Here is a 26,479-nt window from a genome sequence, read left to right on the forward strand (position 1 = left end):
AGGCCTCCTTGCTGTGGGGTCATTTGCCACCAGTGGGGGCTGGGTGTTGTGGGTCATCCTTTTACATCTGCCTCTCCTGCTCCTTTATTTCTCCACTGTTGATGACTGGCTGTGATGCACTGTTTGTTTCCCACACATTTGGGCCCTGGGTTTTTCTGTGTTGTCCCTCCTCTATGTCCTTACATGGTACTGGCGGGCGGTTTGGGTACTTGCCTACGGCTAGTGGTGCAAGCCTGGGATGGCTTTTGGCTTTTGGTGTTTCTATTGTGGCAGCCGGGGTGGTCTGCTGTCTGCTGGCCCTAGAGGCAGTTTTCCTCTGCTTTCTTGGTTTTTCTGCGTGCATTTGGCACCTCTGTATGTTTTGCTTCTCCATACTGTGTCTCTTCTCTGGACTTGCTTGCGGCAGCCCTTGGGTAGCTGGCGGCTTGAAGACTGTGCTGGGATTGCCCCGCTGTGCCTAGTTGCTGGTGGTCCGGTTTTGGCTGTTGCCCTGGCGCTCTGGCATTGGGTGCGTCGGGCTGGCTGTTGGGGCTATCAGGAGTCTGCTGGTCCTGGGGGTTAGTGCCGTATGGCAGTTTGCCTCTGGTATTTTTTGTTGGTTTTTTTGGGTGCTTTTCTTGGGTTTGGGTGAATGCTTGTGGGATGTGTTTATTCCCTTTTCCCATTCTGTGCCTCATCTCTGGCCTTGCATTGAGGCTGACCTGAGGTGGCTGGTGGCTCGGGCTGTGTTTGTGGTGCCCTGGGTTTTTGCTTTTGTCCTGGCGCTCGGGTTTGGTCTTTTACGGAGGTCTGTCTTTTCCTGCCTTCGGTCAACCCCTGGGTTTGTGGTTGAGGGGTCATCCTTGGTGTGTGTTGTTTGGGAGGGATTTTCCCTGTTGTGCCTGTCTGATTTTTGCATTCCTCTGGTCTCCATGGGGTTTGCCTCACCCCACTTTATGTTCTGGGTGCTGGCTGCCCCTTGGCTTTTCTTGGGTAGGGCCCTGTTGTTGGCCCCGTTCCTTGGGGGGGTGTGGTGCTTCACTGGGTTCTGGCTACCCCTCTGCCTTTTCCTGTTCTGGTGTGTGTTTCTGTCTGCCTCGCTCTTCTGGTTGGTCTTCCAGCGGCTGGTGTTGGGGTGCTCGTCAACGTGCTGTTTTCTGGTCGTGACAATGCCTTTCTTGGGAGGGGTTCTGGGTGTTGTGTGCCGTGCCCCCTGCATTCTTTGTGAGTGCATCAGTCTTGGCCTGTCCCTGTGCCCCGGCTCCTTCTTCCGGTTTGGGTGCTTGGCGCTCGTCCTCCTATTGGTGGCTTAGTAATTCAGGCGGAATGCTGGGTAGGTACAGGGTATGTACTCCCAGTGGGAATTGGTGGGGTTAGGGGTCCCGGTATTAACCTATTCTTTTTTCTGTCAGTGAGATGGTCATCTCCATAAGTAAGTAATGGGATGAGGACAACAGGACCAGGAGTAATGAAGGTTACCGGTAAGTGATAGGGCATTTAGCAATGTCTTTGATGGTAAAATAATGCTACTTTCAGCTGTTCAACTAGCAAAGACATCAGTATGCTAAAACTGGGACAGAGACATGTCTCAAATTACCACCATATTTTGTGATATGGTCTTCAATAGAATAATGTTAGATCAGTCTGGCCATGCTACCTTAAACTCTGTTTTCTTACATCACATAAAGAGGCTCTCATGTCTGTCAGCCAAGGACCTTCCATATGCTGGAAATGTCCTTCTGAAATACTATATGGGCAGGCAGCTGCAGTTGCTCCAGTGCCCTTCCATGATATAACTCTCATGGTTGACAGATTTACCTTGCTGCTTGTGCATTTGTTTTGTGTGTGCGTATCATGTGTGTAGGAGGAGTGCTGTGTGTTTTTCACGTGTTTGTATTATGTGAGGTAATGCTTGTGTGTGGATGTGGGAGTGTGCTTGTGTTGTGCATGTGTGTATATTGCCTGTTGAGGTTTAGGAGTGCTATGCGTATGTATGTGCTGAATGTGGGTGCGCTGTGTCTGCTTTTGTAGTGATATGTGGTTTGCAAGAGTTTAGCCTCACTTTTTAAAATCGAATTTCACCTCGCATAAAACAGTCCTGTGAGATGATAGCAGGTGAGTGGTTTGAACAGAAAATGTCTCTGGACAAGGCATTTTATGTGCGAACCAATCTCTCACTGGGATCTGGCTTTTATGAGAGCTGCATGGGCAGGTAAATAACATTGTGCAAAATGGTGTAATGGGGAATTTTGAGAATTTTGCGTAATGTGCAAATTCAGTAATTTTGCAGATTTCTCTGGCATAATTAAATATTCTTTCAGACCTAATCTTTGATTTCACATCAAGTGCAACAGATGTTTCAGTGTAAACACTAATTATAAGACAGAGCATGTGGTAGATTTGCCATCTGCTTTTCTGACAATTTACCCAAGGCCTTATTTATGAAGGCCTGCTTCACTTTTGCGCCGCCGTTGCGTCACTTTTAGTGACGCGGTGGCGGCTTAAATATTGTGCCATGATGCACCATATTTATGAAGTGACGCATCTAGGCAGATCCGTCATTTCGTAAACCCCTGCACTACATTATACCTGCGTCACTACTCATAAATGAGGCTTCTAGTATTTAATTTTAAGATGCCTTTATTTATCAGGACCGTTTTCGTTTATGGGACTACAGAGGTATTTTTCTCATGATTATATACCAAATATTTTCTCACAGCATTGTGTATTGTAAGAATGGAGATAAGGAACAGTCAGCAGTGTTTTTCAATTTTTTTCGAATTCAGGCATACTGCCTTTTTAGATTGAGGTCACAGATATTTTAACTCTGGAATTAAACAACATAGGAATTGTGTGTGCGTTTTTAAAAATTATTTTGCAGACTTCAATTTAGTTTGTTTTCTTTCTCTGCTCCTTCTATATACCAGTATATGTTGTTCCTGCGTATGACTCCATACACGTTTCAATATTGCAAGCATTGTTAAATAGCAAGGGTACTGCCATTTTCAATTTTCAGAATAACTTCCACTGTAAGCAGTATGTGCACTGCATTCCATAATTAGTGCCAATGACCTTGAGTCTAGGGTCATGTGGGGAGTACACAGATTTGCATTTCCAAGTATGTTTCGCAGAGACAGGATAAACAATTAGTAAAGTGGATAAAGGATATTCTCTTGTCTCTCGCAGGGGCTGTACTTTTTACAGTACTGGCTGACACTTTGACCTTGTAGTTCATCTTGATTCAAGAAAAATCAATAACTCGTAGCTTGCTGAGGATGGAGGAATTTAAATGAGTTATTGAGTCACGAAGCAATTTCTCCAAATAGCAGATATGTTTCTTTTTTCACTTGGTTGAAAAAATAAAAACAGGTTCAATTAGAAAGAAAAAAATGGATTGCGCTTCTTGTAGAAGGTGAAAAGCGTCCGTGCAGCTCCAAAGTAGCTCTACTTCTAAAGTTATTGTTACCTGACATGTGCATGGCACCCTGCAGCCACTGCTGTGGCAACTTAGTGGGCCCCTATCGCCACCACAACATCACTTTTATCGACGTTGTGTTGGCGATAGGGGCTTAGCCTTATTTACACGGCAGCGTTAAGCCACATAATGCTGCCTTGTAAATAAGGCCCCCTTTCACGCTATGGTTAGCGTGAAGGGGGTGGGCAGTGGGTTGATTTTGACGCTGCCCCCTATATACAAGGGCAGCGTACATAGGAGGCAGCGCCAAAATTAAGACCAGGTAAAACCTGTCCTTAAGTTGGTGAAACGAGGAGAAATGCATTATTTCTCCTAGTTTTTGCTTTTTCCATGTGTGCTGCCTTTTGCGGCATGCATGGAAAAAGCAAAATGCCATGGATTGTTTATGTACAGGAAGGTCCCCCTTCCTGTACATAAACAGTCTTTAAACAAATGCTCTTTTGTGACTTTCATGTGTGCTGCATGAAGCAGCACACATGAACGTGAGAGAATGGCATTTCTAGGATTGTTTCTGTGAAGGAAGGGGGAACTTCCTCCACATAAACAATCCTCCCCTGCAATCAAACACCCTTGCACTATGGGTGCCTGCATTGGCGCTACACTGCTAAGTGTAGCACCAGCGCAGAGGGAAACGCAAGGCTAAACCATATCCTTGTAAATATGGTGCAGCCTTGTGTTTCAGAAGTGGCAGAGTGAGGAGGCATTAAACTATGACGTCTAACGCCTCACTCCGCCACTTCCATGTACATATCCCCCTTAGTGCCCTATGGTGGCTATAGCGCTGCGTTTGGCAGTCAGAGATCTTTTGTTCAAGTGTCGGGGCTGACTATTACTGTTACAATCGAGGCTTTTGATCTTTCTGGTGCAGTTGTTGTAGCTGACTCCTCTGTGATGTGTTATCACACAGAAAATGCTGCAGGTCCTATGAACTGTCACTGTCACTTTGGCACAGAACACACACACAGGAAATGTATCCTAAAACAGTAACTTCTAAAAAACTCTTTGGCCTTGATTATGAGCCCTAAGTAACAGACACATTATTCATCTCACCTAATAAGTAAAAATATCCTGTGAGCAGTAACTTATCGGATGCAATAAATTACTACAATAAAGAGTTTCTACTGTATCAAAATCCTAATGTTTCGTTATTTTAGTGGACCGTTTTCACCCAATCAATGTCGACAGGACTGGCTGTCTTTAAAATGTGACAGAGCCATAATTCCAAAAACCTGTCCAAACAGGGGTTTTCAGCAGTGTCTGAATTTAAAGAGGAACCTGCAATGAAAACTCTTGTATGAAAAGAAAGCTACTTCAGGCAAGGTTTATGTGTTTATTAATGTAGTAAAAATTGGTCTGAGCTCCAAATACCACTGTTTGCAACTATTTGCACACAGCAGGGATCTTGGCAATAGAAGCTAAAGTTATAAGAGAATGACAACTTTGTGCCATGGCAGGTGCCCCTTTTCTAATAATTGAGGCCCATAACAAACGCAACCCATGGCTAATTTATGAAGATATTTCTGATCAGAATCCCAACAAGTAGAGTGGCAGAAAGCATCCTACACGGGCAAAGGGTGCATCCTGAACCTGAGAGCTTAGGAGTAGGCCACCCTACTCTCAGGTTGGGAAGTATGTATTAATAGCTCTATCTAGCAACTTGTCAATAAACTCAAGTCTAGGTGCTAGACTGAAATATAGAAAAAGAGACCGGGCGTAAAGTAGGGGTTGGCTTAATTGGCAAAATTTAATTCATTAACATTCAAATAGATTTTGCTGAATTCTTCGATGAGGCAGAGTGGGCATTCGGCATTATTTTCCTAGTGCAAAATGCACCCTCGCCTCCAACAATGGAAGCGGGGATGCATTTTGCGCTAAGAAAATAGCGCAGCCAAATACCACTTGGTGCCCTAACTTACTCTGCCGTGGTTACGGCAGAGTATGGAAGAGCACTGGAGGGAGCGGTATGCAGTGATTTCTAACCACTCCATCTCACTCTGCAGTTCATACCCCTCTGCGCCCGTACACACTCTGCAGTAGTCACTGCAGAGTATGTAAGGGCAATGAGTGGTATTTGGCTGCGCTATTTTCTTCATATGGATTAAAAGACACTCTAAATACCACGCCTGAAGGCCTGTTGATACATTCCATCCAAAGGCTATGCTGGTGGGAGCAAGTGTTGGGTTCTAGTGTTCTCTGTCTCACTATTTGCTGTGCCAGTGCAAAGTATGTAAAGGCACCAGGATATATGCAATGCAGAGTTTTCTAAACAGTACCACAAAAGGGAGCTGTCCCCTGTTTGAAAACCACTGCAGATCAAACATTAATCTGCAGTGATTTTTAAACATAGAAGGATTTCTCCCTCTTCCAGCCCTCTTCAGAAGCAATCATTTACTGCAGATTAATTCCGCCAGCGGAGAAAACGGAATTTATATGTTATTCCGCGTCGAATCACAACATTTCTCCAATTCCGCTGGCGATATTAATAATTCCACTGAGTCCTAATATTAAACTTAAGACGGGCAACTGTTTCTATACTTCCTTTGCTACTTGGGATGTTGTTTGCATCAACCATGACAAGCACTGCAACTTTCTCTAGCCTCCATACTGAAATTGTGCCCCCTCCACTTGCAAAAAAACACTAAAGGGCAGATTCTTAGAAACATTTAGGACTACAGGAAGTATTAATATCTATCAATCAATCAATCAATCAGCAGTTGTAAAGCTCAACTCTATCACCCCGAAGGGTATCCGGGCGCTGGTTCTCCATTGAAGAGCAAGTTCATGAGTCTCTTTCTGAAGTCAGCTAGTGAGGAGGGCTGTACAGGGCTGGAGGGAGGCATTTGGATGCTCTATGTGCATCCTGTAAGGAAGGAGGCGATCCACTTGAGGTTGTCGTGCCATATGCCTTTTTTGTAGCGTCTGTTGATAAAGGTGTTGTGGGAGACTGTGTCAAACACCGCAGAGAGGTCAAGGATGATCAGGGCTACCATTTCACCATGGTTGAAAAGTGTTCTGATGTTGTCTTTGGTGGCAATCAGTGTGGTCTCAGTTATGTGGTTAGCACAGAATCTTAATTGAGAGGCATCCAGTAGCAGGTTTTGTTCCAGGAATTCAGTGAGCTGCTGGTTGATGGCTTTCTAGCAAACTTTGGCTCAGTATGGGAGCAGGGAGATCGGACGATAATATTTGAGATCGTTGAGGTCAGTTGAGGCTTTCTTTAGGAAGGTCTGATGACTGCGTGCTTCCATCTGTCCCAGAAGGTTGCTGTGGAGATGGAGATGTTGTGGATTCTGGTGAGTTGTGTGCTGATTGGTGTTGTTTCGAGGTTGTAGAGGCTGTGGGGAAGGGGTCAGTGGGAGCCCCGGAGTGAATGGAAGACATGATGGCTGAGTTGGTTGGGGCAGTGACCAGATGGTGATGGTTTGGCTGGTGTTTGCTGGTTGGTTGAGGTCACAGTGGTTGATGGTGGTGGGTTAGATGTTGAAATTGTTGTAGATATTGTTGATATTGCTATGGAAGTGGTCTGAGAAGGTGTTGCAGAGTTCTTGGGAGGGGTGGATGGTGTTCTCTATGGCTGTTGGGTTAGATAATTATTTGACTATTTTAGAGTTACTTTGTTTGGTTGGGAGCAAAGTTGATGCGGGTGGTGATGACTACTTTCTTCAGGAATTCTTTTTTACACATTCTTAACGCCTTTGTGAAACAGCCCCAAAACATCCAACAAGTGGTCTAAGGCAAAATGATGGGACCCCACTGTAGAATGTTTAGGGTTTGGACCCCCCCATGCCACAGGGGCTTACACTCCTGCATCGAGTTCTCTATTTGTAAAAGTAAAAAAGAAGACACAGTCCTCCTTGTTTGCACAAGTTTCATATGAATATTCGCTAAATATTTCCATTGAGATGTTTTTGAGGCCTGTAGGAGTATGTAAAAGAGAACTATAGGAGTATTTAGTTACATAATCCTAAGTACCTATGTTAATAGGTTTTTTAGAAGAAACCTTTAACAAAGAAGATGTATTTCGCTTCAGTTCATAGAAATATATTTTTAACAGTTATTCATTTATGTTATTAGCTGGAATATAGGAACTATGCAAAAAAGCATAATTAGTGATATGCTAGAACTTTAAAAGTAACTCCCAACATTTCATCAGAAATATCACAAATAACTCCCTTTTATGTTTCCTACAAAAAGTCACAATTAAAGCTTGATAATTTTCTATTGTAGAATATTTCCTGGTTCTAAATGCATAGTTGAAACCAGACAGTGTTTAATTAGAGGCGCAGTTCTTCCTCTTTTTGTACTTTGATAAACTAAATTACTTGTTTTAAGTAATCTGAATGGTGTGAAGCGAGTAACATATGGTTATGAATATTGTCATATGTCCTACAGTGTTATGAACACCATCAATAGACAAAGATTTGAGGAAACAGTGCAGCAAATGTATCAATGCCAATCAAGCTGCTGCTGCTGAGAAATCCCATGCTGTGTCTGTCACTACAGTAAAAGTTGCTGTCTCTTCGGATCCTATAACTGAGCTCACATGCTGAGAAAACTCAAATGAGTGAGAAAATCCAAATCAGATATGTGAAAATGAGTGATATTTGCAATGCATGATTGAAAAACATTTCAAACATTTGATCACTGCATGACAATCATAGAAAAATACATAAACAAGTCACTAAAGCAAATCAAATCTTAGTTCATAGAACAGTACATCTTATACTAGCTAACTGTAAAATCTAATCACAAACTGAATTCAGATTTTTTTAAAGCAATACATCGATAGGCAGTCTGGCAAAAGTCAGGAAAGAATCTGAGAAGAAATTCGGCAAACACTATATTATAACATACAAAGTCCATAGGTAATACCCCCTTGATCACGTCACCAGGGGTCCATTGCCCTCGTCAAGTTCCGAGGTTGCAGGCTGCAACAGCGGTAGATTAACCCACACTGGTCATGGGAAAGACATCTCTTTCTCAGACACACATGAGTTGAAACATTTGCTCAACAAGGTCTTCTTCTCAGGTTCTTTCCCCTATCGCTAGCATAGTAATGTATCTATTCTAAACTAACAAGGCTTGTGAATACCTGCAAGAAATGTCATGTTAGCAGGGAATGGAAAACAGTATTTTATTAAATGCAGCATGGTGAATACAGGCCTAAATAGTCAAGATGACTTAAACATTATTTCAATGGTGCACATTTAATATGAATGTGCACATTTAAACACTAGTGAATATAAGTTTTTAGTACATGTTATTAAATTATTGATATTATGTGTGGCATACAGTACATGTTTATTTTAGTCAAGTGCAAGTATGACTGACAACTACAGGTAGGACATGTACTGTAAAGGTTTACATTTCCTGGTAGTGACAAACTCCCAAATTTGTTTTTCACTACTGTGGGGCATATTCCTCTCATATGCTAGCATTGGGGGATTCCTTAATACACTTTTAAGATGTATTTTGATGAGAAAGGAGTAGCTGCATCATTAAAATATCTGTGGAATGGTAATGAGAAATCCTCTTTACTGGTAAAGCTGGATTTAACATTACTGTTTTAGAAATGCCACTTTTAGAAAGTAGACATTTCTCTGTTCTTACGGCTCTGTGGGCCTTACAGCCTGTTTACAATATATGTCGGGGGTGGGTGACAGTTACACTTTATGCATTCCCTCTAAACAGCCACACATACAAGAAGGGTGAGTGTGACAAAGACCTCCTCTACATTCTGATTGCTCTTCCGAGGAAGGAAGAGAGAGGGAGAGTGGACACTTACACCTGAATAGCCATGTCCTGTTTCCCACACAAAGGGATGATTACCCCATCTGACAGTCTGGAGCCAGGGCTGAGAAGAAAGGGGTACCTGTGCACTTCAAAGGTCTGCTTTGAAGTCACCCCTACTTCAAAGGCACAATTGGGTATACTACTGAGGCTCTGACCCTACCATGACAGTACACTACTGGACCTGTGAATAACTCTGCTAGGAGTAAAGACTGCTGTGCTACATGGATTGTCACTTTACTTGACTGCTGCTCTGATAGAACTGTTTTTCTGCTTTGCTGTGTTGCCCTGCTGCCTGCTGATATGTGCCCTACTGAGGACAAGGACCGGTACCATCTCACTTGAACCCAGAGTGACTCCAAGGGCTTTTTGGCTTGCCCCCCGTTCTGAAGTTTCAAGGTCATCAAAAACCTCCTTCAACCTTGCAACTGCACCTGGACTCTGCCATTTGTGAGTCCTGCCCTGCCAAGTTGTGCCAATCCAGTCCTGGGCCCTTGAAAGGTGATTTCTGCTGTCCAGAGTCATCATATTTGATGCACGGATGTCTTTGCATGGGTCAGAATCAACGCATTGCCCTTCGATGCCAACGCTGAATCGATGACATCACTTTGACATACTGTGCGGCTCAACAGTGATGGACAGGGCGGTTTGACAACAACACAGCACCTGCATTGGAAAGGTTTTCATCAACAAGGCCTTCATCACCTGCACAGATCAGAACCGACGCATCGAGTCTTCAACATTGACGTCTGCTCCATCCAAGGTATGTTTTCAGTGGGACCTGCATAAATCCTGCAGCTAGACTGCCCTCCTTCGTGGTCAGCCTAAACTTTGGATTTACCCTGGTCCAGCGCAACCTCAATTATCCCCAAAGCACTATTTGAATCTAAGCCCTAGATTTGATTTAACCTTTAAAGATTCATAACTCCGGTACTACTAATTGGATTTTTGTCGTTTTCCTTTATTTTTAGTTATAAAATTATTGTCTCTTTTTCTGAACTTTGTGAAGTATTTTTGTGGTGTTTTCATTGTGTTACTGTTTGTTGCACAAATACTGTACACATTAGGGTGGGCAGAGGTTATCTTTTAGTATCTAGCTAGTTTACCCTGACTAGGGAAGTGGTTCCGCCTTGGAACTAGACACCCCAGTTCTAACAAGCACACACAGTGGCCAGAGTACAGGTGCTGGGTTTGAGGTTGGTGTAGCCTGTTCTCTGCTTGAGGCTCTGATTATGAGGCCAGCCAAATGGCCCCTGGACTTGTTCTGGTGGTCCAGGGGTCAAGATGCATGCCAAGTCCTTCACTAAGGCAGGGCAACAGACTAGTGCTGCTCTTGCAGAGCAGCACAGCAGTACAGAATCTTCCACAGGTCCGGAGGTGTACTGAATATTTGGGTATGAGGGTCCAATATTTATACCATGTGCTCATTTTGAGGTAGGAGAAGGTTCTGAAGTTTTCCACCCCAGAGGCGCTTAGAATTCCCTGCCTCCCAGCCCTGGTCCCAGATTGTCTGATGTCACAGTAGACTAGTGTCAAGTGCTTTGTAAGTGTGCACAGCAGAGCCTTTATGATGTGTAAATGTGGTAGGTGACAGCTCCTCACCCTCATCAAGTTAGAGATGGACCATCCTGCCAACACCTATGGCCCTTTGTTTCACTGTCTGGGAGGAATACACAAATGCCAACTGCTAGCTACTCCTAGTCTAGTGTGTCCCAGGAAACACACTGCAGGTGCCAAGTGGGTGGGGCAAAGAAAATGCCAACTTTCTAAAAGTGTTTATATTGATTCGACAACCCAATATAACCTTGTGGGCTTGGGTAACAGAATTTTAAATGTAAAGGTACTAACAAAGGGTTTTATTTTAACAGTAAAATTGTTGTATCTAAACATCACTTGTGAGTGCCTAGATAATGGCCTCAAAAACATGAATTTTAAACATAAATTTGAATAATTAAAAGGGACTCAATCATTTTTACTTGTTAAAATAAAATCCCTTGTTGGCACCTATATCTTTACATACTTTCTAAAAGTGGCAGTTTCTGAATTGTGAGGCAAAATCAAACTTTACTATTAAAGAGGGCTTTAAGTTACAATTCTTTAGACTGCCAAATTAACATTTCTAGCTGCTCTCTTTTCAAAGTTATCACCTATTAAATGTAATAAGTTAACCCAATGTTAGCCTATTTGACAGGTAGGGTTTGAAGTAGTGTAAAACAAATGTAAGAGTTTTTCTTGACCAGAAAATGTAAAATGTAAAACTTGTCCAGCTTTGTAAATACATTGCATCCTTCCCTACAAATCAATCAATCAGCACTTGTTGAGCGCAGCACTGTCACCCCTGGGTGGATCCGGGCGCTGGGGAGGGAGGTCTCAGTCAAAAAGCCAGATCTTGAGGAAACGGCGGGAAGAAAATAGCAGAAAAAGGCAAAACAGAGGGCAGAAAAATAAATGAGCAGCAAAGGTAAAACTGAGGCAAGAAATCGAGTGGCAAAGGCAAAACAGAGCAGAGGAGGGCAAACAAAGGGCAGTAAACAGGCAGAAAAGGCCAAACAGATGGGCAAAAAGCAAGCAGAAAAGGCAAAACAGAAGGTAGAAAAACAAGCGAAATAGAGGGCAGAAAAATGAGCAAAAAAGGCAAAACTGAGCAGAAGGGGGCAAAACAGAGGGCAGAAAAAGCAAAACAGAGCAAAAAGTGCAGAGGAGGCACAAACAGAAGGCAGAAAGTGGACAGGCAGAAGAGGGTAGCGGACTGCAGGGAAGCTTGACAGAACAGTCACAGGGGGAGCTGACACGAGGACATGTGGTAGAGCTGCAGCCTTCATTAAGTAGGTCCTGGGGGGAGGGTGGTGTGCTCAGTGGAGGTAGGAGGGAAAGGGCAGGAGCAGTGGGACGGCAGGAACAGAGAAGAAACGAGCAGAAAAAGGCAAAATAAAGGGCAGAGAAATGAGCAGTAAGGGCCAGAGGGCAGAAAAAAGAGCAGGAAAGCAAAACAGAGGGTAGAAAAATGAGCAGAAAAGGCAAAACAGAGCAGGAAACGAGCAGCGGAAGCACAAACAGAGGGCAGCAGGTAAACAGGCAGTAGAGGGTAGCAGACTGCAGGCAATCTAGACAGGAGGAATGTCGCCGGGGAAGCTGGCACAAGGACCTGCTGTTTAGGGTCTACCATAGAGGTAACAAATATATTAAAAAGAAAGGTTTAGAAAAAAGTTTATTTTGCCAGTTTGAAATACCAGTTTAAAACTGCACACACAGGATGCAATGCCAGGCCTGAGACATGTTCAAAAGGTAACTTAGGTTGGTGGCATAATCAGAGCTGCAAACCCACTAGTAGCATTTTATTTGCAGGCCCTAGGTGAATGTAGTGTCACTTTATTAGGGAGTTAAAAGTGCATTAAACATGCCATTTGGGTGTAAGCCAATATTACTATATTGACATGAGAGAGCATAAGCACATTTGCACTGGTTAGCAGTGGTAAGATGTGCAGAGTCCTAAAGAAAGCACAAACGAAGTCTGGATAACAGGAGGCTTGAAGGCAAAACGTAGGGGAAAAACACACCAAGGATGTCAGGTCCAACAGTCTATAATTGTCCTGGCATCATCTTTGTATCCTTTGAAGAACATAGCATGTTTACATGTTCTTCAGACAGACCAGTCATTCAGAATTTGACACTGTGGTATAAACAGAAGGTACACAGTCCTTCCCAGAATTTGCTATTGAGCTCAAAGGATTCATGTATACCCATTCAGGACAGCCTATTGTGTGTTCCTGTGGGAAGTTTCTACCTCTGTCACACCTTTTCCCGGGGTGAACACAGGCAGGGGTGTGGCAGGGGCTAATTCTAATAAGTGTTCTGACCATTCAGGCAGGTAAAGTGTAACTTTCTAAGAGTTACTTTTCCTTACTATTTATTAGACATCCAACTTCACCATTGATTTGGATTTTTCATAAGTTAAACATTGTTATGTAATTATTTCTCTAGCTGGTTCCATTCCCAAGATATGGGATTACTATTTTAACCTGTACTCTGGCTTTCTTCAAATGACAGCTGGGCCAGCCACAGTGAAAATTGCTTTTAGAGCTGTTTCACTGTAAGCACATATTAACATTATTTTCTACATGTCCCACTTTTAAATTCCATGCAGTCTACCCTGTGACATACAAGGCTTACCTAGGAGTGACTCACTAATATTTAAAAATGAGTTTTTGTTAGTTGTTAAACAGGAGTATTTTGACAGGGTACACAGCAGGTTTTACAATGCTGCATTCAGGCTACAATGGTAAGGAAGGAGCCATATTTGTCTTTGTCACACTAGTGAATGGGACACTACATGTTGCAGTCCACATGTTACATTAACTTTCTGTGCGATAGGCTTATTTTCAGCAGCATATACAATGGCTTTCTAAGGAAATTTTAAATGCGTCAATCATGGATTAGCCAATATCTAAAGGTTTTAGGGGCCAGAGCACATATACTGGGCATTGGACAGCAGTGGCCTAGAGTGCAGAGTCTAAAAACCAGCAATAAAATATATTCAGCCGAAAATGGGGGTAGCCATAAAAAAGGAGCATTTTCTCAAAAATAGACAGTAGGCACTTACCCATCTCTTGAATAATCATTAATTATTCTTATTGACTTGGAAACACTGAGACATACTAGTGGAGACAATATGACTTCATCTCTGGTGAGCAAAGCTCAAAATAATTAGGAGGACCTTAAAGCTTTAAAGAGAGGCAGAACAATTGTTTCTATTTTTTTTTTTTTAAACATATTTTATTGAGCGATTGCACAGATGGTACAGGACCCTGAATATCAGGGTCAACAACAGCATGACATTGCAGTATATCGTCGTAGCAATCTATTTGTGCATTTAGCAAGGATACATATCGAACAATAACAACCCCCCCCTAACTCCCCCCACCCCTGCCCCTGTGTCGCACCCTGCCCATGGACTCCCTACCCTCGCCCCACGACCCGGCTGCCACATCTTGCCGTAAGAAGAGGAATTCCCCTGTCGTCCCCTCCTACCTGGCACCCCTTCTTCCCGACTAGCCTCCCTAGGCCTTCCACTAATTAATCCACCTCTTCCACTGGTGGCTCCAGCCACAGTCCCCGGTAATCCGCCCATCTTTTCCATATTTTATAGTGCTTGCGTGGACACCTTCGGGCCACAAATATAGGCTGTTCCAGCCCCATACAGAAATCTAGGCCGTTCTTCCATGCTGCAATCGATGGGGCTCTAGGCGCCTTCCACGCCCTGGCAATATCTCTTTTCGCCAGCGTAAGGCCTAGCCGCAGTAGGTGCTGCTTGTATATATTGCCCCCAACGCCCTCCATAACATGAAGCAATGCCAGGCGTGGCGTGCGCGGAATCATCCACCCCAGCACTTCAGCTAGACAAGAGATCACCCCCTTCCAGAAGCGGTCCAGTGCTGGGCAGTGCCAAATAGTATGTATAAATGTTCCGTCCTCCTGACCACACCGCAGACAGTCCGGAGCAGCAACCAAACCCGCTCGGAACAGCCTGGCCCGGGTAAAATATACTCTATGCAGATATTTAAATTGTATGAGGCGCAGTTGTATCGCTATAGCTGCCTCCCTTGGGGCTGCCAAGGCCTCCCTCCAGTCGTCCTCATCGAGGGCCCCTACGTCCGTTTCCCAATCCTCCCGCAGCTTCTGAAGCTTCGTAGAGCAATGTATCACTAGGGCCTGATATATCCTAGAGATTTTCCGGGTTCCCAGATCCCCCATAAAGAGTCTCGCTTCTAGTGGGCTGAACTCTGGGAGCGATGCCAGGCCCTCCAGGCTGGGGGACAGAGCATGTCGCAGCTGCAGATATCTGTAGAACTGCGATTGGGGCATAGAGAATTCCCTTTGGAGGGCCTGAAATGATTTAAGTGTTGTACCATTCATAATATTTCCCAATGTCGAGATGCCAATGGCATCCCATCCGCGGAATCCACTCAGTGCCATTAAGTCCGGGAAGCGCCCATTGCCCCAAAGGGGGGTCTCTTCAGTTAAGACATTCCACCATCCCATCCGCCGCAGTGTTTGCCGCCATATCTGGAAGACCACTCGCGTGACCGATGGCAGACTGCTGCGCCCCGACGCAGAGTACAGAATAGTATGCAAGGTATGAGTTCCCATAAGTAGTCGTTCCAGCGCGTACGCCGGGTCTCCCCTATCTCCGTACCACCACTCATTGAGAACAAGGAGGTGCGAGGCCTGGTAGTAGGACAAAACATCTGAGGACGCAAGTCCTCCGCTATATGTGGATAGGAAACACGTTCGAAGGGCCACCCGCACTGTGCCCCCCTCCCACAGGAACTGCCCCAAAGCGAAATTCACCTGACGAAACCATCGAGGCGGGATCGGATATGGGTAATTCTGCAGCTGGTAGAGCAGTTTAGGTAGCGCCACCATCTTAAATATTGCGGATCTGCCATATAGTGTCAGTGGCATTCGAGACCATGTCTTAAGATCCGTGCGGATCTTTCCCCATACTGGTGTTACATTGCGGTCCCATGAGAGCTCCGGAGCCTCCGACAGAAACACCCCCAAGTATTTCAATCCGCCCACTGCCAGATGAATATCCTGCGCCCACTCCCCGGGCCCCGGACCGTCCCCCAGCATTTCTATTTTATTATTTGTACTATTTGTGTAATACCAAAAAGGCCATCCAAAGTAAACCTCAGAGAGCTTTAACAGCAGACTGGAGTTGTGTCCCTAAGGTTGGGGGAAATAGCCTGTTTGGAGAAATATTAAATCCATAGGAGCCTGTCAGATAGGCATATTTTTTAGAAAATCTCTTCAATAAATCACTCCATAGGTGGTCAAATATTGATGGGCAGAGATTTACTATCTCCTTGGGCTAGGTTTGCGTTACTTTATGGGTGGTATATGCAGCCCCCACAGTTTTGGTACAAATCCCCATCTACTAACATTGGTAGACAGAGATTTGAGCCAAAACCTTACACCTCCTTGGAACAGGTGTTACTGTGGAGCACGTTTAAAAACTCTCCAAATGTTTACAACTTTGCATGTGTGCTGCACTGTACAGAAAAGTTACCTTTACTTGCATTGAGAAACAAATGTTCATACAATTAGAGCAAGTTGCGAAAGCGCTGTATGCCAGTTATGGAGCTCAAAATGCCGCCATATTTTCAGGGGTTCCTTGTTGAACATCAAGCTGCTAGGTCATGTGGAAAATCATTTTTTGCTCATTTCTTTCAGGACAACAGCTAATTCCCCATCTTAGGACATTCAAAGATGAGTCCTGGATCCCATCTTTTTGTGAGATCAGCAAGAAACATTCTTCCGTGGCCATGAGAACAGCTTGTACAGCCAGAGATTCACTAGTACAATCATTAGTATTTTCCCAAGTAGTCAGACAGTAGACACAATTTGTATCCTATTTTCCTTATTCCATCATTTTGATAGAGGATGTTCTGAGTGGCATAAACCCCCTAAGATGTTTTAATTTTGAATCAGCAGGTGTTTGGAGGTCTCCTGTTATTGAGTTTCACTAATTGAGTTTCACTCACTGTAACCTTCAGGAAAATGGACTAGAGTGCTTACAGTCAGTGTACATATTTTGAAATAACGTTCATTGTTGTGCAGAGGAGGTAAGGGGCACTGCAGTGGTTACACGCAAATACCCTTGCAAACATGTGTCTGCATGTGGGTTGAGTGTAATAGTATTGTCTAATCAGCCAAGTGTCTGCACACAGGTAGCTAGTCACAGATAGGGCCTTCAGTAAATTGAATGTGACTTTTGTATGCCTTATAATTCAATTAGGCAGACAAAAAGTAATGCCTCCATTTATTTTGACTAGAGTATACTATGCAGTGTTTTACTGTACTTACCCCCTCAGTCAATCCTCCTCTAAAATATGAACTATATAATATTTCAATTCATAGAAATGAATAAAATCACCTTTTCTCATTTAAAAAAAACATCTCCAGTGAAAATATAAAATTAATTTGCCCATATTTACACTCCTTCATATACTTTTGCCGGGTACTTTACGGAGTCAACCTTTAAAGAGATTTCGGTGTTGAACTACCCTGCTAGCTCAAGTTAATGACTCTGCTGTCCAACAGAAAGACCACGACCTTCTCCCAGACAATAGGGCCCTTTGGACAGGATTAATGTTTCTCTTGGTAGAGGAAGAAGGTGGTGAAGAAATCTGTTTATGCTGTTTAAATGTCTCCTCCCTGAGGAAGACTATAACTCCTGTGCCTCACTAAACAGAGAGTAACGTGTTAGAACGAGGTACCTGGTTCCCAGATAGTAGGATTATTAATAGGGGTCGGAGGGGGCAGGACACCAATGGCAAAGACACCAGTGGTTACTATTGGGGCACAGTCCTGGAGCTCTCCAACCCTGATTTCTTGCGTCCAGTCTCACTTCAAATTGATGAGATTTTTCATGCAGACCCTGTGGTGATTGGTAAATATCCCTTAATTTGTCTTCTATTCTCCTTCTCATCACTTCCAGCGCTTTATAGCAAAGCCAATTCAACAATGCATCATAACCCAAAATCAAGAAAAGAGCCTCGGTCATAATTCTCTCCCTGTGCTTCATAGATCCACCCCAAGTCCACCCATGGCAGCTTTTCACAGCCCAATCCTGATCAAAGAGTAGCAGACAGTCACCCTCCTGTCACGACTCTTCTGGGGTGAGGTTTCTAGATGTGTCTCAGATCCCTTTTATGCAAAAGGGTTCCCTTCGGGTATTCCCTTTTCACATTCAGCTGCTATCGTAAAAGACAGGATGCTTTGTTGTGAAGGCTGACCTGTCATTAGTCCGTCTCTTCCTCTGTAAGAAGTTTTTCCATGCATGCATGCAGATACAAGCTGTCACTTTTGTGCCTAATTAGACTTTTCATCAGTGACATTTGCTGGTGACTTATCGCTGTCAAACCAGGAGGGGGTTGTGCTTAGGAAGACCATTGCTTGAGAGCTGCTCACACTTCATCATACCTTCTTGAACTGGAGAGGTCTATGAAAGATCTAATTAAAATGAACTTCAGGGAGCTACAGTGAGTAGAGTGCAGACTAATATCAAAGTATATTGTGACAAAAGTATTGACTGCCAGAGTATTGTGAAGATTAGTATAACTTGGCATGGATGTACCTTGATACAATTGTATACATCCCTTTATAGCACAAAATGCAGCAGTATAAAAACCCCTATTTTACAGGGAACAATGCAATATTGAAAATCATTATGGAAAATTATTCACATATATCATCATCATAAGGACAACTTCAAAACCACACTTCGGAGCTTTAACATTGTCAGGCCTACTAGGATTATGCAGCCTTAAGGATCAAATTATGCAGCAAGGGTATCTAAATGATGTCACTAAATGTGAATTATGCAATATTCTGGGGCAGCATCATTTTCCTCCATTGAGATAGAAAAAAACTATTTCTGCTGAAATCTGTCGATTTTATTAATTATGGGGCAACTTTTGTGGCAAATGTACTATGTCCATTATTATGCGGTAATTGCTGCAGCTACAGAATCATGTAAATCCACAGCCCTCGCTAGTGTCCTTTTTTTATTCACAATTTGTTTGCGAAAGGTAAACCACACCGAAACGTTTTAATCTCAATCTGTACCCATTGTTCAATGACTGAAGGAAACAGCTCTTTAAAGGTAACCTCCCGAAAAGAAACATGTAATATAAAAATACACCATGTATGTCATGTGTAATATGGTGCTATATTGCCATCTCAGGGTTCTGATAACATTTACAAACCACTCCACAGGAGCATCTCCAAGGCTCTCCAAGGCTTTGATGCACCTAGCATGCCCTGGTGAGCTTCATGGCCAAGCCAAACACAAAAATTCCATAAAGCACTCTTCCAACTTCTGCATGTGAAAAACGGTGTGGGGGATATGTACAATAAAGTGGCGGAGCCTGTCGTTAGCCTCCAGGGCTTAACGACACGCTCCACCACTTCGGAAACGCAAGGCTGAACTATATTTACAAGAATGTGATGCAGCCTTGCGTTTCCACTTGTTTAACAACTTAGCGCAGACGCAGCCACCCTTGCACCAGAGTGCAAGGGTGTCTGCGTGCAGGGAAGGATTGGTTATGTGTAGGAAGCTGTCCCTTCCTGCACATAAAAAATCCTTAAATGCCATTTTGTAACTTTCATGTGTGTTGCATAAAGCAGCACACATGAAAGTTACAAAATGGAATTTTTTTTAAAAGGTTTGTTTATGTACAGGAAGGGACACCTCCCTGTACATAAACAAACCATTGCATTTTGCTTTTTCCTGGTCTTAATTTTGGCGCTGCCTCCTATGTATGCCACCCCTGTACATAGGGGGCAGCGTCAAATGCAATGGGTGTTGTGGTGGAACACCCACCACACCGCCCACTGCACGCCCCTTTCACGCTAGACATAGCGTGAAAGGGGGCCTTATGTACAAGGCAGCATTAGGCCATGTTAAGTGGCTTAACACTGCCTTGTACATAAGGCAAGGTTCCTATCGCCACTGGAACGCCACAAAAAGTGACGTTCCCATGCAATAGGGGCTTGTATATATGCCCCTGTGTGTCTGAATTAACCCTGGGCGTAGTGGGGCTACGCGGAGCATCACGGATTGGGGGCAAATCTACGCACACCCGCACACTCCACGTAGCCCCTCTATGCGCCACCCTTCTCCCTCCCGCCCGCTTTTAAAATGCAGTGAGAATGTTTCAAAACTTTTAAAAAAACAAGTTTAAAGTAAATAAAATAACTTACCTGAGCTGTGGCGTCCCGTCCTGCGCATTTGTGAGGAAGAAGTCGGCGATAGAGAAGGAAGAGGGAGCCCCGGGACGCAGCAGCTCAGGTAAGTTATTTTAGTTACTTTAAGCTTGTTTTTTTAAAGTTTTGGATCATTCTCACTGCATTTTAAAAGCGGGCGGGAGGGAGGCAGGTGGCGGGCAACTCGCTCTGCCGTGGGTTTGTGTAGCCTGCCTGCCCTACACCTACTTCGCGGATCGCGAAGTAGGCAAAATTACGCACACTCCGCGGCCGGAGCGGAGCACTGCGCCCAGGCTTAGTCTGAATGGTCATAGATCAGGGAGGGTGCAATGCGAGGACGTCAGGAGAACACACATTTTGGCAGTCATGGGAACCTCACCCAAATCCGAAAGGCATCAATAGGCTTCCTAACGTCAATATCTTTGTGGTAGCTACAAATATGCGATTTTCTTTTCTCTAAACCCAAGTAGGATGGGATTATCTTTATTTATTGGTTTTGATTGTGATGCTAATATGCATTGTTTAAGCAGATATATTGTGATAAAATGAAATGCACTATATTTGTTTTATGAAATAGTTCCATAGAAATATTTTTGGTTATTTTCAGACACTTGCTTTGGTGTTGAAAGAGACAGGCCGTGCATTCAAAAACGTAAAATTAATACATATAAAGAGTCCATAAAGAAAATTCGAAATTATGCATCCTTCAAATCCTTGCAACGTGGATTGTAACCAAGTACTAGCTGCTTAATTGTGATCTACATAATGAAACTTAATTAGGTGTCTGAATAAATCGTCTAACGAGTTTGAGTTTGAAACATAGGGTATCATCAGGTTGATGTTAGCTATCCTTCTGAATAATTTTACTGAGGTTCACATTTACACATGTTAACATGGACAAAACGGTTCATTGAATAACCAGATGCTTGCACTTAATGTCATCTGAACCGGATGCTATTATGTCATCTGGATATCTCTGCCACCAGCCTGTCCAAAGAGATGAATGCAGAAGAGTATTTTAATCCCAACCTGTTCATTTCTGCATGATTTAGCAAATAAAAGCTGTTTTTATGAACTCCATCTCTTTTTTTAGCCCTATTTTTGTTTTAGGGGACATTATCTCGCTGGTGATGCAGGTGAATATTCTTGGGCTAATATGCAGTGCCAACAAAAGTAGATTTTGCTTTGTTATTTCTAATATTCTATGATAGCTGAATACGATATGGCACAGTAAGCAAAAGGCTTAAAAGGTATAAACATGCACTGGGCATATTGCTCACTGCCAAGTAAGTCAATTAAGGAAAGCCAGGGGCAGCTCCTGCCACTCACGGCCCAGCCTTTGGCAACCCTCGCTCCGACCCTAATAGCCCTGGTTTAAGGGGTCGTGAAGGCCCCAGCAATAGCAGAGAGCAAACAGAGTTCCCAGCACTTTAGGGTGAGACAAGGTGGACTTTCAGTGTAAAGTGTGCATGGTGTCTGTTCTGCTATCCCCAGCGCCGACGTCGAGGGACAGGACATTGATTTATGGAGAGCAAGCACAGAAAGCTGTCATCATGTTTGTATTCGAAGTCATTAAGATGGCGCTCACTGTTCTTTCAGTTTGAGGAAACCCACTGACGTGTTCGAGCGCACCTGTAGTTTTATGGCCAGGCTCTAGGTGTGTTGGACTGCTGGCTTCAAACCTAACGAACTGCGTTTTTACTTTTTCGCTGTAAGCCATGCTCCAGTGCCTTTGTAGCTAGATGAAACTGTAACATTAGGTACTTGAGATCAAATTTGACAACGCCTGTTCTTTGTAAAGGTGTACTCTGTCACCTTTTTGCCATAAGCACTCAGCATTAGGCATTACTTCTCTGTTTTTTCTTTCATGAAGTCTGCCTACTCACAATTCGTGTTATCCATGTTTGAGCTTTATGACTAGTTTATCTCAACCTGCAAGTGTTGACAAACATTTCCTAGTGGTGTATGCTTGCTGACTGACTGCTACCCTTGAACTGCGTTTAAATGAGCTCATGACGCATTATCAGTTCATGAATAGCTTTTAGTGGATAAACTCGTTGTCCCCTGCTTCTGGCATGCCCCATCCATCACCTTCTGCGGGGTCTCTCCGGCACTCGACCCAGCCGCCTTAAGAAAGGTTTAGTCTCGCGCCTGGCGTTGTCGTCTACAATAGCAGAACAGTGATTTTTCCACAATGACTTTGGCAAAGCACCCCAGTATGGAATGTTAAAGTAAACCTGATGATGCTTATGGCGATGCCAAATGATATAGCCAGCGCTTAACATTCCTAGAAAGAAACATGTCTAACTGCCTTGGAAATTGCATTTCTTCCTGTATGATCACGATAAAGTGTTTACCGACACTCTAATCCTAATCCTAAAAGTGGGCTCGTACAAGTAGATATTTAATGCACGCCTTAGCCCAAGCCATATCGTGTAGTTCCTACAAATCTAAATAGGATCTGCGCGGTTAGGCAACATAAACTACAGGCTTGGTGTCCAGACTGATTCTAGGCAGCCCCAAAGGATGTGTTAGTCTGTAGACCAGCTAGCTCACAGTGCTCCTATAAGCCCCCCAACCTTACCAAGGAGCGAATAGTTTCTGGCAACTACCGAACATGACAACCCTGACTCCTCAGGAATCGTGGAACAGTACCATACTTTTCGCTTAGTCACTCGTACTCACACGTTCTCAGAGAGATATACAGAATAAATGGTGGGGACGTTTCCAAAAAATATTTTTTGAACCAGCGTCAGTCTACTAGAAAATACATGTGCTGCAACAACCATTAGACAGAAACAGATATAGACAGTGATAAGCACCAGCAGAGTAAATAAAAGGTAGAATTCTGCCATGGTGCTAAAACAATGAATATATGCAGGCATATGGATACAGGGCAGTAATCATGAGTACTCCTGAGATGCAAACCCTAACTACATGTACCTAAGTGTACCTAGCATGTATGTGGGTGTAAAGCCAAGAATCCCCCTAGGAAAGAGCCAACTCCATTACCTGCTGGGAGAGAGCAAAGGAGAGCCTTGGTCTCGAGTTGGACACCCCGCAATGGATGTCCGACCACTGCATGTTGGAGTGTCTGTGGGCAGGGACTTTAGCGTCTCGTGTCAGTGTGTCAGCATAGAAGCTTTTTCTCCTCTGGTTTGCCCAGCTAAGATGAGGGACCTATATACCCGAAAGGTACCCTCAGGGGTTCTACCTAGATGTGACACGGTACTGTGGGTCATTAATTTTGCAAAAGGGAGGTTATTTTAACAGGTTACACTACAGTAGGCCTAAAGTCATGTTTTCCTTATCACACTAATAGAATGCACAGTAAGTGTTGCAATCAACATGTGACATTTAACTTTCCATGCCAATGGTACAGTTTCTAGCCATGGTCTGTAGCCTTACAGGAGAGTTAAATATACCAGCCAGGCAGATTTCTACATGTTTTAGGTGTCAGAGCACATGCACATGGTGCTGAACAGCAGTGACCCAGAGGGTAGAGTCTAAAATCCAGCAACGTAACAAAATTCAGCAAAGAAGTGTGGGTGATCTTGGAAAAGGGACATTTTGTCACAAATTGTATGACTGCTTGCTACGTTTTGAGCTCACATAATGAATAAAAGTGTATTGGGTTGATTTAATGTGTTAGGTTTAATGATATATGGCAGATGATATGCCCAGTTTAAAATCCCTAAAAGCTCATTGGTTTGTGGATGTGCTAACTTTTTTGTTCTAGAGCCATAGTTGACTGTTTGTGAACCACAAACAGAGAAACACCAGGCGTCTTGTAGGGAAAAGAGGGCACATCCAAATATCTGCAACATCCATCAATACCTGACAAAGGTGAGAATGCACTGTTTCTCATCAAGAAAATGGTTATACCTAATCTTGGGAGTCTTCAGACAATATGCCAATATGTTCTAACAAAGCAAATTTATGGCAAGGTGACATTAAAGTTTACTTACAATACTAAACTTTCCCTTAACACTGCCCTTTTCCTTAAACCACAGTCAGCACCGTTATCAATATGGGTGCACACACCACCGTGTCCAGTGTCCAGTACCAGCTGTTTATGGTAAATGCTAGTATTTTGTGCACCTATAGGAAAGACATTTTTTGGATCACATGTAAAACTCTGCCTATGCATGACTATGACAAATGTGCACAAAAAGAAAATGTTCCCAAAACAAACTATGTCCATTTAATGTTGACCCTGGAGTCCTCCATGCCTATTGGGCTCTCTGTGGTCAGGTGAGCTGATACTGGATGTGACTGAAGGCCACGTTCTACAGAGCCCTTAGACAAATCTAAAAACCAAAGACAGTGAAGGGATAAATTATATCGTAATCAAACGAGAACAGTTCACTGACAAGAAATGTTTGAAGCACAGTACGTTTATTAAAAATAAAATTGCAAAATGATTTGCAATATCTTCTGAAAAACAGGAATGAGAGATCTAATTACATGTAATGCATAAGTATATTTATTTTGATCACATACATTATCATATAGAAAAATATTGGGTTTTGATTTTCTATTATTAACTAGGCCTGGGCAAAATGTAAATTATGTGATGTGCTGTTTTCACGTAATTTTATGAATTGTTAAGTGAAATTCCCAAAAAGACGTCATTACTCCACGTCACGTCCCACGCGCAGTTAAAAAATATAGCGAAGGTGCAAGTTGTGGAAAAAACTTACCACAAACGCATGCGATCAATAGACCTCGAGCAGCCGCTGTTCACAATGCTTATGTTTTTTTACACTATTTTTAGCATGAAATATGTTGTGTCAAAAATTTACTTGAGAACGTATTTTGCGCTAATATCTGGTGCATTTTGCATAAATATAGTAAAGCAAATTACATGAATTTCAGATTCCTATTGTTAACTACAATGATGTGATACTTTTATAAACATAATTTTGAATATCATATTGATCTTAAGCAGTATTCCTATAACGGTATTCTGGTACCACAACCCTATAACAGATTTCCCAAATATACATTCATTTTAACACAGTTTACATTGGCCCTTTGTGTTAAAATCACACAACAATGTAAAGTTTGTGTTATAATTTCATTTGTTTTGTTTAATAAATGTGTATCAATTTACTAAAGCACATTACTGAGGACTGTTATTTTTTTCTTGTAGTGCATCATGGACAGGAGGGCCTACACGCCTCTTGTGAAAAGGTGTACTGTGGTCGTGGGAAGCAGTGTGTTGTTGATGAGCAGACTGGGCAGCCGGAGTGCATATGTGTGCAGGACTGTAAGCCAAGCTACATTCCTGTGTGTGGATCTGATGGCAAGTTTTACGAGAATCACTGTGAGCTGCACCGGAGCTCCTGCCTACAGAAAAAGAAAATATACATTGTGCACAGCAAGGACTGCTTCTTCAAAGGTAGGCCCAGAGGCACACATATGTGTCACCCTTAATTCTTCAACACCTGCACATCATTTCAGGGACTTTGTGATGTTCGTGTTAACATTTTATTAGAAGATGTGTGCGTTTCATCTAAAATCATGCATTTAATTAGAATTAACTTTTTTTCCAATAGCATCTAAATGAAAGCTATGCTTAAAAATGTCTCTCTTTCTTTTAATAATGCGTGGTGAATGTCCTTTTCGATTTAGCAATTTGGCTGTGTAATTAAATCTGAAGAATATCTGCGGTCATTATTTTCTGTACACATTATAAAACATAATGAAATCCAAACATCAATTATGTTTATTAAGCACTAAAAACAAAACAGACTACAAACATCAGCACACATTATCATAAATTGAAAATGCGTTTAAAGAAAACACTGGTTTACTGCTTAAAGTATTCTTTATGCACAAGTCCAGCGACTGGTTTTACTTGTAACTCTTTTAAAGATTACCGATAAAAGTCTTCAGGGAGTGGCCTAATGTGATTTGCAGGCCAGGTCATGCACCTTTTTGCGGTAGTATTCATATCTAAGGGCAGCATATACAATTGTGGTAGTTCATGCTGTGAAAGCTCTTTCAATCAGGTACCAGAGACAGTGACAGGTTGCTCTGCACATTTAGAGAGTTGGGAACTAGAGTCACTGTGGTATCTATCAATTGTGGGAAAAGTAATGGAGTTGTTTCTGAGAAAAAATGTTGACATAAGTTCAATTAACTAGTTGTGTGTTCAATTTGTGGTTTACCAATTGAAGGCCAAGTCAGACAAAGCAGATTGGGTGTTTCAACTCAACAGACCAGTAGCTGAAGGCAAAATGATTAATGCATTGGAAATTGTGAGCAGCTAATATGTTAAGAGAGTTGCATTTCAAAGGTAGGCTTCCAAGGGGAGATATTCTTGATTTTGTTGGCACAAAAAAATGGCTTCATATCAGCTTTCTCCCAATGAGAGCATTTTCAAATTCATAGAAGGTCAAACAGGACTATGTTTTACCCTGATTTGTTTTTCTATCTCCCCCTCATCTACCTTCCCAA

The 26,479-nt window shown here is 42.9% G+C and overlaps 1 protein-coding gene across 1 annotated transcript in view; it reads left to right on the forward strand.

Annotated features, from left to right (window-relative positions):
• FSTL4 (follistatin like 4) overlaps positions 1-26,479 on the forward strand; it is a 2,149,215-nt gene that overhangs the window by 652,538 nt on the left and 1,470,198 nt on the right. Inside the window, exon 4 of the mRNA XM_085618028.1 lies at positions 25,170-25,418. Coding sequence (XP_085474154.1) covers positions 25,170-25,418 — 249 coding nt within the window. The remainder of the gene's footprint in view (positions 1-25,169; positions 25,419-26,479) is intronic.

The sequence above is a fragment of the Triturus cristatus genome, chromosome 7, assembly GCF_964204655.1.
Source record: "Triturus cristatus chromosome 7, aTriCri1.1, whole genome shotgun sequence".
NCBI lineage: Eukaryota > Metazoa > Chordata > Amphibia > Caudata > Salamandridae > Triturus > Triturus cristatus.